At 41.4% G+C, this 15,112-nt stretch overlaps 1 protein-coding gene across 1 annotated transcript; it reads right to left on the bottom strand.

Moving 5' to 3' along the window:
• Positions 1 to 6,062: 6,062 nt before the first annotated feature.
• Positions 6,063 to 9,959, bottom strand: CUNH11orf91 (chromosome unknown C11orf91 homolog). Its single transcript, XM_014068868.2, has 2 exons — positions 9,551 to 9,959; positions 6,063 to 6,450 (listed from the first exon to the last, which is right to left on the bottom strand). Exons 1-2 carry the CDS (start codon positions 9,957 to 9,959, stop codon positions 6,365 to 6,367), a joined length of 495 nt encoding a protein of 164 aa, XP_013924343.1. The 3' UTR covers positions 6,063 to 6,364.
• Positions 9,960 to 15,112: the final 5,153 nt, after the last annotated feature.

Here is a 15,112-nt window from a genome sequence, read left to right as displayed (position 1 = left end):
CACTAGGGAGAAAACAGCTGCTGAGTGCTTAACTCATTCTTTGCATCAGTCTTTGTGTAAAAAGAAACTAGCCCAACCTACCAAAAACACAACTGTAAAAGACAGACTAGAAATAAAAACTAAAATAAGCAAGAAAAAGCTCAGGATCCAAAAAGATCTGGATAGACTTGAAGAATGGGCCTATCAAACAACATGAAATTTAATGTGGAGAAAAGCAAGGTTTTACACCTAAGCAAGAAAAAACAAAGGTACAAGTACAGATTAGGTGAAATGTGGCTCAAAAACAGTAATTCTGTGAGGGACCTTGGCATCTTAGGGAACAATCACTTAACAATGTGTGGCAGGAGCCAAAAAAGCTAATACAGTCCTTTGAGGCATAGAATCAAAATCACCATTTTATGAATTCTTAGTAAGGCCACACCTGGAATACTGCATCCAGTTTTGGTCACCACATTATAAAAAAATGTTGAGACTTTGGAAAAAGTGCAAAGAAGAGCAACTAAGATGATTAAGGGCCTGGAGACAAAATCATATGTAGAACTGTTGCATGAATTGGGTATGGCTAGTCTAGAGAAAAGAAGGACTAGGGGTGTCATGATAGCAGTATTCCAGTATTTGAAGGGCTACCACAAAGAAGAGGGGGTCAATTTATTTTCCAAAGTACCAGATGGTAGGACAAGAAACAATAGATTGAAAATATTCAAGGAGAGAAGCAACCTGGAATTAAGGAGAAACTTCCTAAAAGTGAGGACAATTAACCAGGGAATAGCTTGCTTTCAGAAGTTGTAGGTTTAATTTGATTTGATTTTATTAAACTTGTATGCCGCCCTATTCCCCGAGGGGACTCAGGACAGCAAACAAACCAAATAGGGAAAGGGGGACTACAAAAAACAAAGAAGACAGAACAAGTACAAAAAAACAAATTAAAAACTTCTCAACAGCCACAACCATTCAAGTGGGGCTGGGAACTTATCAGCCCCAGGCCTGCTGGAACAGCCAGGTTTTAACGGCTTTGCGGAAAGCCTGAAGGGTGGTGAGGGTCCGAATCTCCATGGGGAGATCGTTCCAGAGGGCCGGAGCAGCCACAGAGAAGGCCCTCCCCCGGGTGGGTCGACAGTCGACACTGGCTAGTTGATGGAATCCGGAGGAGGCCTAATCTATGGGATCTAATTGGTCGTAGGAAGGTAATTGGCAGAAGGCGGTCTCTCAAGTACCCAGGTCCGATACCATGTAGGGCTTTAAAAGTAACGACTAGCACCTTGAAACGCGTCCGGAGTCCAATAGGCAGTCAGTGCAGCTCGTGGAGGATAGGTGTAACATGGGTGTACCGAGGTGCACCCACAATCGCTCGGGCGGCTGCATTCTGGACAAGCTGAAGTCTCCGAATGCTCTTCAAGGGCTGCCCCATGTAGAGCACATTACAGTAGTCCAGTCTTGAGGTCACAAGGGCTTGAGTGACTGTTCTGAGTGCCTCCCGGTTCAGGTAGGGACGCAATTGGTGCACCAGGCGAACCTGGGCAAATATCCCCCTGGTCACAGCTGACAAATGGTGTTCTAAAGTCAGCTGTGGATCCAGGAGGATTCCCAAATTGCGAACCCTGTCTGAGGGGCATATAATTTCACCCCCAGCCTGAGAGTTGGAATACAAGGCCAATTATTGGGAGGGAAAAACACAAGCCACTCGGTCTTGGCGGGATTGAGTACAAGCTTGTTCACACCCATCCAGACCCTAACATCCTCCAGGCACTGACACATCGCGTCAACCGCTTCACTGAGTTGGCACGGGGCGGACAGATACAGCTGTGTATCATCCGCATATTGGTGGTATTTTATCCCGTGCCGCTGAATGATCTCACCCAGTGGCTTCATGTAGATGTTAAACAGGAGGGGGGACAGGACCGAACCCTGCGGCACCCCATACTTAAGGGGCCTAGGGGCCGACCTCTGTCCTCCAACCAACACCGACTGCGACCTGTCCGAGAGGTAGGAGGAGAACCACCGAAGAACGGTGCCTCCCACTCCCACCTCCCGCAACCGCCGCAGAAGGATACCATGGTCGATGATATCGAAGGCCACTGAGAGGTCAAGGAGCACTAGGACAGAGGAATGGCCCCTGTCCCTGGCTCTCCAGAGATCATCGATCAGTGCGACCAAAGCGGTTTCTGTGCTGTAGCCAGGCCTGAATCCAGACTGAAAGGAATCTAGATAATCGGTTTCATCCAAGGACCGCCAGAGCTGAGAGGCCACCACTTTCTCAACAACCTTCCCAACGAAACAAATGTCTGAAATGGTATAGGGTCTCCTGCATAAGCAGAGAGTTGGACTAGAAGACCTCCAAGGTCCCTTCCAGCTCTATTCTGATTAATAGGATCATATTTTTACCTCTCAGTTCATGCAAGGATAGGCTGGTGTCCTCTGGTTCAGCACCAAGCAATCCAAGCACAGTTGAGGACATCAGTTGCCTACTGCTGAATTCTTAAATAATACATATAGCAAATATAATTGGCTTCACTGGAAGTAGTTTTTCTTCTATTTTTGGGCTTTGTTGCATCTGAAAAAAATTATTTATAAGGTCTTGCACCTTCAAAGGCACTAAATTTTTCATTTACTTGGAAGTGAATTCAGAATTATATAAAAATGAATAGTCTGTCCAACATGTTTACATTAAATGATATTTCAGAAGAAATAGTGCAAGATTCAGTAGATCCCAAGAGCTTGTATAAAAAAAGAAGTTAGATTCATTGCTATTTTTCTTTCCAGACACACTTAAAAATAGAGTAAGCGAGAGTGCGAAAGCACTGTTTTTGGTGCTCAAAGGACTATATATTATTTAAAATATTGAACATAATGAAGACTGCGTGTTCATTTTTAAAAATATATATTTATGGTAGTTTTTGGCTATGAAGCCGGCCCCCAAATGTCAAGTTTTACCTTTACAGTAAAATATATATTCTTCTGTAACACTTCTATTAACAAAAACAATATTGAATTAATATGTAATAACATTCTAATCATATACGAGTAATTTTAAAGGCATAGGTGATTTTTTTAATCATAAGAGTTTTTTTAAAGGGGTATGAACAACGGAACAATCAAATTTGCATAGCCCACTTGTTTTTGTGGCAACATGCTGAATTCAAAATTTATTTGTTTCTAAAAATCTTTCATATCTAATTCTTCCCATCACCCAGGAACCAAAATAGTATCAGATTTCCAAAGTAGAAGACTTTATTGCATCTAATGGAGGGAAGGCACAAAATAACACCATAGACCTGGAGGAGTTAATCTCAATATCTTTACGGCAATAGCTTTGTACAGAATTTAACAAAGAAAAATAGAATTTCAGGCATCCTAAAAATGAAACCAGTAGGTCCCAGTTATTTTTTTAAATGTTACCCCTAATCGTCTGCCAATGCCCTTCCTTCAATTGCAGTAGAGATTAATAGGTTGTTGCAGGAAATTTGGTATCACAATATGTATCAATTGTCCTTGAGATATTGATTGGCTGGAGCAGGATGGGTACGGGAAGATAATGGACACTTCTTTCAGAGCAGTTATGTATAATTCTCTTAAAATTAGGGACTGAATGGGGAATGATCATAACAGCTATTAAACTATGAAACTGGAACAACTTTTCTCCTGGAGTCATGAGTGTTCCATCACTGAAGGCTTTCAATTAAGGGTCGGACAGCCACTTCCCTATAATCAGGGATGAAATGCTACCGGTTTGGACCGGTTTGCCTGAACCGGTAATAAAAATGCTACTGGTTCGCTCAAACCCGTAATAAAATAAATGAAACCGGTTCAGGCAAATTGGTTTTTCCAACAATCAGCTGTGATGCCGTGATTTATATTGCTATAAATCGTGCGGCACAGCAGATTTTCCCCCCCTCGCTGTTTGCTTATCTTACCTTTTTGACACTCTGAGCATGCGCAGAACCAGTAGCAAAGATAAGTGGATTTCACCCCTGCCTAGGATGGTCTGAGAATTCTTGTCCTGGTGCACAAGGGGGGGGGGGGGCAGGGGATAATGACCTTGAGGAACAGGAGGAAAAACAGTTACTGAGGCAATGGTAAAAGGAGTCCTGGTGGCTCAGTGATTAGAATGCAGTATTGCAGACTAACTCTGCCCACAGCCTAGAGTGGGGCTCCTGATGAGGCTTGAGGTTGCCTCAGCCTTCCATCCTTCCAAGGTCAGTAAAATGAGGAGCCAGATTGTTAGGGACATTGTAAAGGAGTGCTGTAAAGCACTATGGGGCAGGGTATTAATCTAAGTGCTGTTGCTAATGCTGAAAGAGGATGAGTTTGCAGTAAAAAAAAAGTAAGTAAATGTCTCAGACAAAGCCTCTCCTAATTCAAGTGAAGATAAAGGGAAGGAGGGAGATGCAAGATTCTGTTACGATCACTTTTGTTGTTGTTAGTTGTGAAGTCGTTTCTGACCCATTGCGACCCCATGGACAATGTTCCTCCAGGCCTTCCTGTCCTCTACCATCCTCTGAGTCCACTTAAGCTCACGCCGACTGCTGTGGTGACTCCATCCAGCCACATCATTCTCTGTCGTCCCATTCTTCTTATGCCCTCAGTCTTTCCCAATCTTAGGCTCTTCTCCAATGAGTCCTTCCTTCTTATTGGGTGGCCAAAGTATTTGAGCTTCATCTTCAGTATCTGGCCTTCTAAAGAGCAGCCAGTTTGTCTATCACTTTACAATACTGCAAAAGCAGTTCTGACCTACATGCAGTGGTGGGTTCCTACTGGTTCGCACCGGTTCGACTGAACTGGTAGTGGTTTGGTGGCCTGGGTCATTGGAACAGGCAGCAATCCAGGCCTGCCACGCCCCTGAACCGGTTCTCTGGACAGCGCCATAGGCACCTCCATCTTGTTTTTTGCTTCTGCGCATGCGCATAACATTTTTTTATTGCACTGTGCATGCATGCGCAGTGCGGGCGTGGCACACTGACAAGCAAACCGGCAGTAGTGATTGCCAGAACCCACCCTTGCTTACATGGCATTGCTTTTCTAGTTTGATGTATCTTGAAAGTCTGACATCTAGACAGAGTGTTGGATTAGAAGACCTCAAAGGTCCCTTTCAATCCTATGCTTCTGTGATTTATTGGAGATTTCATCTGGGCTCAAATGGATTCACCCCAGATTCTGCATGTGCCCTCAGGGCCAAAGAATTTAGTTGCTTGAGGTAAAACATTAAAAAAAAAACCTCCATCAATTTATATTCTAATATCCAAGAAACCCAGTAAGATCTGAAAGTGAAACAGTCTCCTCAGCCAGAAGTGGGAAAGTAATATCTTATCATGAACCAGTTTGCTCTAGTAGTTAAGGCACTAGGCTAGAAATTGGCAGAGCATGAATTCTAATCCCACATTAGATATGAATCCAGATAGGTGACTTTGGGCCTGTCACTCTCTATTAATCCTAGAAAGAAGGCGGCAATGGCAACCACTCCCAAAAACCTTGCCAAGAAAACTGCAGGTTGCCAGGAATCAACACTAACTTGAACACACATACACAAACAAACACCCTCCCACCCCTATTTATTTATAACAACAGTTTAGTTTCTGGGATGAAGACAATCCATGAAATGCTCAACAATGAGCCTGACCTTATCTAAGGGTGCAATTAGAATTCTTAATATGATTCTGAAATTGGATACTTATTGCACTGAACTTCTTCCATAATCCAATGATTTTGAATAAAAACTATGGAGCAGAGGAGCTGCTGATGTAACTATGAAGTCTAATTCCAATGATTTGGCATATGGTAAGCAGCCAATGAAGAAAATAACATGGTATGTCAAATATTTGTGCCAAATGAGTCCTAATTTCAGTGGCTGGGTAGAAATGTTTAAAAAAACAAAAAGTGAATTTAAACTTACTAAGATAGAAGTTTTGTAGCATACTGCCATCTTGTGGAACAAAATCATTTTTAAAATGATAATTCTCCACAAGCTTTATTATTATTCTGAACTGCACAAAGCATTTGCAGCTCTTCCTATAAAGCATAAAATTGGAGGAGGATTCACATTTTCCTGTGGAAGAAAGAGAAATACGTCATGGGAATATGTGAGAACTCCAAGGAAATTTTCTTTGTAATACTATTGATAACTGATCCACACACTGAATGACATAGAGGTATCAAGAGGAATACTGGAGAAAAGTTGAAGGTTGCTGGGGAATTCCAGTTCAAGATTAACCACCTCCAAGAAGCGTGGATGAAAATAACTTTATTGTCAAAATGAGAATATTGTAGAAACAGTCCAGGAGGAAGCAATTGGCAGACTATGGGCCCCATCATGTCACTCACAATAGCTGTGCCATACTAACAAATTTCCCAGCTCAGGTGTGAATAGCTTTCATGATATAGGTGAATGTTTCTTCAGCGTCAGTCTTGTCATTTCATCTTGGGTCTTTTCATCTTTTAGTGCCTTCAGAAGCTTATCTGAAAAGTGTAGAATTTAACATTAGCTATGTACAGATGCTATTGCAGAGACATACAATTCTCTATTGTGGTTAACAGCAAATAAAAATAAAATAAGTCACAATGACATTGAGAATGATTTTGGAGCTTAGTCTAAAGTTAATATTTGGGAAAGTGTTTTGCATGCTGCTGTACTTTGCAATGCACACAAGTGACAGATTAAATTCTAGACCCCTTGTTCCTTTGTCAGGGATTGTTGTTGGTGACTGTACAGGAAGTCCTCGAGTTACAACCACAATGAAGCCCAAAATTTATGTTGCTAAATGAAATGTTTGTTAAGTCAGTTTGCCCCATTTTGTGACTTTTCTTGCCAGAGTTGTTAAATGAATCATTGCATTTGTTAAATTAATAACACGATTGTTGAGTGAATCTGGATTCCCCATTGATTTTGCTTGTCAGAAGGTTGAAAAAGGAGACCACACGACCCCGGGACACTGCAAATATCGTAAATATGAAGCACTTGCCAATCATCTGAATTTTGATCATGTGACCATGGGGATGCGGCAAGGATCATAAGTGGAAAAATGGTCATAAATCAATTTTTTCAGTGCCGTTGTAACTTTGAACGGTCACTAAGTGAACTATTGTAAGTTGAGGACTACCTGAATTGTTCTATAACTCATTTGACCAGTGATGGTGTGATGCTTTTATATGATGCATCAAAATTTCACAGTATTTCTCCTGCAACTATTCTTGTGACTTGTGATGTTTGCTGGAGCTTTTTGCAATTCACAAATTTCCAAGATGAGTGAATATAGCGAGCTTTTTAAAAATTATTATTACAGATGGAACAGGATTGACTTTAGGAATATGGGTTAACAACTTAAATCATCAATAAGTACAAAAATAAATCAATTTTCTAAATTTTCTCCACAATTCTGGCAGAAATATACACTTATAGCTGCCCACTCAGTATGCAATCTTCAGATGATACAAATAGTTCTCCTTTTCAAATAATCTACCTGCAATTACTTTGATGAAGATTTACTTTGTAAAATGTTATTTTTTACTCATCAATTTAGGAATTGGTATTTTACGTCAGCTGGACATCAAAATGATTGGCTCAAAATTCTTGGAGTAGCCTCTTATCTCTTTGCATTATGAATCATAAAAATAGCCTGGTCCAGCATTATGCTCACCAGGTGTGCTGGCTTAGCTAGGACAGATGGGAGAAGCATGGCAAGACTTCTGGAATACATTGGGTGAGAAAAGGCTGATTGAAAAGATCACAAAGATTAGAAGATGTTTTAGAAGTTCTTTCCCACCATAGCAACATACCCTTCATAAATCACTTTAAAAACATTTCCTCCTTCCTTGGTTTCAGAGTGCATTGGTCTGGACTCTAAGCAAGCTATATTTATGAATTGGCCAAGATCTTGTTAACGAAAGTGGAGTTTATTTTTTTCTTGATGTCTGTTTCCTATGTGGCCTTCCAGCTGTCTAAAATAAATGTGTTAAGATCACAAAAACCTTCAAAGGGAAAGAGGCATAATGAATATTGCCTCCCCTTTTACACTTGGAATACCTATGAGTAGACCTTACTTTAAAAGGTTTTTCCACTAATGGGTGCATACTTCACCCATTAGTGGAAAAACTTCACGATCAAATATATTCAGTAAAATATATTTACTTAGTCAAAATATTCAGTGGTTGTATTAGAAAGTTGATCAAATTTTTAAGTATATGTACAAATGTTGGCAGTGACCATGTATTGCTTTTATTTTAAACAAATGTTTTTTTTTCAAAACTAGCTGTGGTTACTATTTCAAGCATCTCTTTATTTATTTTATGTATTAAATTTATTTACTTATTAAATTTATTGGCCACCCATCTTACCACAAGATAACTCTGGGTGGCATTATTATTGTTGTTGTTTAAATCAGGGGTCCCTAACCCCCCAGGACGCGGCCCACTACTGGCTCGTGACTATTTGCAACTGGGATGTGTGAGCGGCAGGCCAGCACCCGTGCACACATGTGCGCAGCTCAACCCGTGCAAATTGAACTGTGCAAGTTGAGATGTATGCACTTGTGCTCACGTGGCCTGGTTCCCTTCTCCCTCAATGCTGGGCTGCCAAGCGGCAATGGTTGAGCACTGTTGGTTTAAATACTATTAGGCAGGAGGGAAAAATATAAACATTTAGCCTGGATATTCATTTATATTTCCATAAGCATAGGAACAACGACCATAAAAAAGCATGAGATGTTATTTATAAAATTCTCAAGGATTCAAATAAACTTGGATATTGGAGACTCAAGAGTGGTTAAATATATTCAGGATAGAATGACTGGTCTTGGATCAATTGCAATGCAATCACAAACTAAAGAACTGCTCAATGTTTTCAAAATCTTTGGACCAGTAATAGAAATTAGGTATCATGATAATTCTTCATTATCTTATTACTGAGCTTTAACTTTCTACTCTCTTGGGATAAACTTTGGGGCAAACTTGATGTTCTGTGACAATTATGAATGATAGAACAGAACTGGGAAACTAATAGGCAGGAGAATCTGTGTGGCTGGTGGTGTGGGGGAGTCACCCTTCTCTCCACCTTGTATTCAAGACTAATTTGGGATTGCAACTTGGTAGATTTGGGGCAGAATAACTGTAGTTTTTTTAAATGGAAATGATTTGAGAAATTTATTAAGTTGTTATGTGAATGCATTGAGGTTGGAACTGCCAGGTTTATTGAATAAAAACATTGAACTTCTAATAATTTATGAAGAGGGGGGAAAATGTAGATAGTTGCTTCTCCTCTTTCAATGGTACTGCTTTTGAACAAGAAGGTTTTCATATCTGCGCAAAAAATAAAAGCACAGGTATAACTTAATAATCTTGGTGGGGAGGCTTTCTGGTATTGATAGGACAAATACAGAAATTTTCATGTCAAAGTATTGGGTTTGAGAAAGAGACACGAAATATAAAGTTGTCCTATTAGACTGTTTGGAAGACAAGGATCTTCTGTTTTGGTAGTTGGTAGAGCCTTTTCAACCGCACCTTTCCATACTTTGATGTATCAAAGATATCAAAGATTATGAGGAGCCAGATTTCAATTACTCACACTGCTGTGGATCGGAGCCATCTCCTGTGAGGGCCAGAAGTTCCAACTCCTTCAGGCGGATGCCAAGTTCACAGATTTCCCCATCTGGTTGTTGCTGATGGTGTACCTCAGTGCTCTCTGAAGCAGGACAGAAGAAGCGCAAAGGCTCATAGGGAATGGGAGCCAGGCCAGCTGGCCAGGGAGGGGGGCAACAACGCTCACTTGTGAGTGGAAATAACCCAAGACCAGGTGGAGGGCGCTGAGGCCCAGCTGGTGCTGCTGCGTCCCCTCCTCGCAATGGCACAAAAAGCTTCCTCCAGAGAGCACAATCGGTTAGGTTAGTGCTTTGGGTAGTTCGGTCATAGAGGGAGGGGAAGAATACAGGGGGTGGTGGCTGAGGGGGTGGAGGAGGCTGTTGCTGGTGGCTCATGGAGTTGCTCCTGATGGCTCAGCAACTGCACTGCTACTGCCATGGAAACGTCAGAATCTAGAAAGTGTCATGGAGTTTAAAAGTTCTAGAGCAGTGCTTCTCATCCTCAGCAGCCTTTAGATGTAAAGACTTCAGGTCCCAGAAATCATCTCTGCCACTTTTACCTTGGGGGAAGGAAATGTCTTTCATATTTCTGCAAGTTTCACTTTCATAACAGCCCTGAGCAATTAAATACTAAACTAGAAGATGAAATATATTAAAGTTTTTCAAGAAATAGGCATTTCATTTATTATACAGGTAGCCCTCAACTTATGACCACAATTGACCCCCAAATTCATGTTGCTGGGTGAGAAATTTGCTAAGTGCATTTGGCCCCACTTTACAACTTTTCATGCCACATTTGTTAAGTGAATCATTGCAGTTGTAATACAGTTGTTAAGTGAATCTGGTTTCCCCATTGACTTTTTCTTGTCAAGAAGGTCGCAAAAGGGATCAGATGACCCACAGGACACTGCAACCATCATAAAGGTGAGTCAGTTGTCAAGCATCTGAAAGTAAATCACGTGACCATGGGGATGCTGCAATGGTTATACTATATGTGTAAAAAATGGTCATGTCATTTTTTTCAATGCCGTTGTAACTTCGAACAGTCACTAAGTGAACCATTGTAAGTTAAGTATTCATTTTCACCTGTATTCATTTTCACTATCTGCATCCATATCGTCTTCTCTGTTGGGCCATTCTTAGATTTTGTGTCTCTCTTGAAGCACTAAGGAAAGAATAGGAGTCCCTGGGTATAAGGAGCAGGCTTAGACTACCAAACATTTATCTCCCATATCTCCCTCCCATCCACCCCTCTAGGGACATGATCAGAAAGATTGGCAGTTCGGCGTTTCGAATCCCTAGTGTTGCGTAATGGAGTGAGCTCCCATTACTTTTCCCAGCTTCTGCCAACCTAGCAGTTTGAAAGCATGTAAAAATGCAAGTAGGAAAATAGGAACCACCTTTGGTGGGAAGGTAACAGTGTTCTGTGCACCTTTGGCATTTAGTCATGCTGGCCACATGATCACGGAGATGTCTTTGGACACTGCTGGCTCTTCGGCTTTGAAACATAGATGAGCACCGCCCTCTAGAGTCAGGAACGACTAGCACATATGTGCGAGGGGAACCTTTACCTTTACCTTATCTTCCTCTTTATTGAAGTATACCCTTTGGACAGTGGTTAATTACAAAGGAGGGATCTCAGCTGACTACCTAATCTTTACCCAATTCTTTTAAAGATGATGGATTTCAGAACCGTCTGCATGATAAGCATGATGTTGCTAAAATTATTGAACAATCAGGCATGAGCGTTTTTTAAAATTGTACATACATTTCTTCCATATTTTTTTTACTTTTACTATTAAACTAAAATCTGTACTCTGTCCTACTTTTTACTGAGAAGATGCTGTTAGTATGCAAATCATGTAGAAAGAATGTGTCACTCACACAAGAAGTCCATGAAATCTATAAGTCATCTTGTTAAGCACTCTGTATCCACCATAGTTACCAATGTTAGTTTTCTTAACATTCTTGTGAGCAATTTTTTTACTGCAGGGAAAAAAGTTTTTTTAGATAATAGAGATTTTGGATGATTCAGAGTAACCTGCAGAACCACTTTTCATCCAGCAGAGGGAATCAAATACTTACAGTCTGGCCGCCTGTGTAGGCATTTATATCTGCACATGTTCATTGTATTCAACATGCTACTTAATAGCCTACCTATATTCCCTCAAGGTACATAATCTCCATTGTAAGAAAAATATGGGCATAACCCCCTGAAGAATATTCATTTTTTTTTCTCAAACTGATTTTTGTGAAGCAGGGCAGTAACTTTTTCATCAGGTAATTAAGTAACAAAACTTTCACCGAGTAATCATTGTTTTAACCAATTCAAGAACTTAAGTATAATTGTTTGTGGGGAATGAGGCAGTTAGACTATTTTGACACTGATGTGCTACTGGAATTTTAAAAAAATATATTGCTTGGGGAATTGTAAGATAATGTATTAAATGAGAAATTGTCAATTGCTTTGGTTTTTACATACCATAGTTTTCTGTAGCAGGCACTGTGTACTTATACTATGGAATTCACTTTGAGGAAATTCATGGAGGATAAAGCTATTAATCACTATGATCATCATGGTTATATCTTGCCTCTATTTTCAGAGACATTTTATTTTTATTTATTTACCTATAGAGAGAAGTTACTATCATTATTCAGCTTGTAGGCTTTCTATTGTTTGGCAAGAGTCGGTCAGCATTTTTCAGAAAATAATGAGTGATTATACTTGTAACATCTTGTTTATTTACAGGCCACATGACTCCCAATGACTCTGAGGAGCTTACAGTTAAAAATAAAAAAGCACAAAAATAACAATAAATGGTCCCCAAAACATCATGTAAACTACAGAAAACCTATCTAGCAGTAGCTCAATCCTTACTGATAAAGGAGAATATTTGTAGCTCAGAGTTGAAATGAGGGGTCCTTGGTGCTTTCTGAGCTTGGTTGTTTTCCTGCAGACATTTCATTACCCATGTTAGATGACATCAGTGCTAGTAAAGAAGGGGGTTTGTTCTCACTTTATATTCTAGCGGCTTGCCCTGTCAGTGTTGGTGGGAGTGGCCTTGGGGGTTCTTTGGTTGGGCTGTTTACTGTTAGCTTGTTTGGCAGTTCCTTGTTTGCGGTGTTGTTTACTTCTTGATTGTTGGTCCAGCCTGTTTAGTTTAGACCGTGTGAGAACTAGCTCCTATATTTGGGAACTCAAAGTGTGATTTGCCAGGAATTTCTGGTAATAGAGAAATGGATTGTCCTCAAACTTCACAAGGCCATTGAGCTTTTAAAAAAAGAGTTAATTTGATCACAACTTCAAATATTTTGCAGCTGAATCCAGAGATTTAGCTGGGCATCAAATACAACCAGTTTAATGGGATCACAGAAGGGAAGAGAAAAGCTGCTTTTGAAATAGTTCAGAGTCCTTGGGTGAAAATGCCCTTCATGGTTATCTGGTAGTATTCACTATAGCAATAGCATTTATACTAATATACTGCTTCACCATGCTTTACAGCCCTCTCTAAGCAGTTTACAGTCAGCATATTGCCCCCAACAATCTGGGTCCTCATTTTATTGACCTCAGAAGGATGTAAGACTCAGTCAACCTTGAGTTGGTCAGAATCAAATTCCTGAGAGCCAGTATAATTAACCCCTGCAATATTGCATTCAATTCCCCTTACACATTTTTATAACAAAATAAGATAAATATGCTCTTCAACAAACTCAATTCCTCATTACTTCATGAACATACCCATCTCTTTTCTCAGTCTTGGTCCAAGATTGATTAATTGATTATTTATTTCTTTAAAAGATTTGTATGGTCATCCATCTTAAACAAACTCTGGGTGGCCTAGAACAGTAAAACCAGTAACCATAAAATCAGGGGTGGGCTTCAAAAATTTCTGCAATGGGTTCTCTGCCGGGTTGCTGGGTCGGCATGGCTATGGTGGGCGTATCCTAGTCGGCCTCCTATACCACAGCAGGATGGACATTTTCGCCTTCCCCAGGCTCCGGAGGCTTTCCTTGAGGGCAAAAACTGCCACCCCGGCCCATTTCCGGCCTTCTGGAACTTCCAGGAGGCCCGTTTCCTCCCTCCCTGAGCCTCTGCATGGGCCATGCACTTACCTCATATCCAAAATAGGCTGCGTGGACACTCTTGGGGAAGGGTGGGGTGAGGTGGGCAGGGCCAGCCAGGAGTGGGATTTGGCGGTTCTCCAAACTGGCCATAATGTTAGCTACTGGTTCTCCCGAACCCGGGTGAACCCATAGCAGCCCACCCCTGCATAAAATAATAAACTGTTACACCCCCAACCCACTAAAAATAAAACTTGGTGCCTCAATTATCATTTTAGAAGACTTCACAACCAGCTCTAGATATCCCCATTGTATCCAGTGCCAGCATGAAAAGCCAAGTTTGATGGTCTTCTGGAAGGCTGAAAGGTTTTCTCAGATCCTGCGAAATCACCGAGGGGAGGCTATTCCATGATGTATATGTATAAGGATATTCCATGGAAAAGACATGCTTCCAAGATTCCACTAGGAGTCAAGATTTGAGGGAATGGATGGAGCTTGCTTGTCCTATTGCAGGGGTCACCAACCTTTTGGACCTCAGGGACCACTAAATTAATAATTTTAAATCCTGTGAACCACTAATATGATCTTCCTAATGACTGGCTGGGGGCCGTGGCAAGGTGGTCATGTAAGTGGATGGGTGTGGCCAACTTGATGTCATTCACGTCGAGGGTTGCCTCACCAGCCTCTACTCGCCCCTCCCCACCCAGTCACTCCTTGCTTCCCCGCCTGGGCTCCTTAGGGCCCCATCAGGAAGCAGTTGCTGAAGCTAAGCAGTCACCACAAGAAAGAGTTGGCAAAACAGCTGGCTCAGTTCAAATTGGATCTGAATGAGAAGGAGGCTCAGCAGAAGCACCTCACTAAGGACTAGGCTGAGCATAGGCTTTCCAAGCAGAGAGAAGACCTGCAGGAGTGCAAGGCCAGGTCCTGGTGCCTGGATGCTCAGCGGGCTGAGATGGTCAGCTAGTTCCAGTCCATGATACTGGTGGCAAAGAGCCAGAGGGCCTTGTTCACTGGAACAAGGCCCTCTGGCTCTTTGCTACCAGTGGTGCTTCCCTCCAGCCTTTGCCCAAAGCCTCACACCAGGAATCTGTAGCAGACCCCAAGTTGGAATTTCTTCCCCCCTCCAACCTGCACAAAAAGACCCTGAAGGGGGAGAGTCTCTGCAGCAACATAAACGTTCATTGTATGTATCTGGCTCAGGGGTCATAGTTTGAGGACCCCTAATTTAGTGCAATATAAAAAATGCAAATAATTTTCTATGGACCATCAAAATTTTCTCATGGACCACAAGTGGTCCACAGATCACCAGTTGGTGACACTGTCCTATTGTATCCAGTAGGAAGAGCAAATACTGTCAGGGAGAGGTGGTCCAGCAAATAATCTAGGGGCTAGATTATTTGCTGGACTGCAATTCTCAGTTTTTCAGCCTAGCCTGCTGCCCTGTTATTCCCTGCTAATCTCCCTTCAATTGTTACTCTGGTACAGTT

The sequence above is a fragment of the Thamnophis sirtalis genome, unplaced genomic scaffold, assembly GCF_051295495.1.
Source record: "Thamnophis sirtalis isolate CommonGarterSnake01/CBP01778 unplaced genomic scaffold, rThaSir2_p1.2 scaffold_1, whole genome shotgun sequence".
Classification (NCBI taxonomy): domain Eukaryota; kingdom Metazoa; phylum Chordata; class Lepidosauria; order Squamata; family Natricidae; genus Thamnophis; species Thamnophis sirtalis.
Note: the sequence above shows the minus strand (reverse complement) of the source record. Positions and strands in the feature narration are given on the sequence as shown.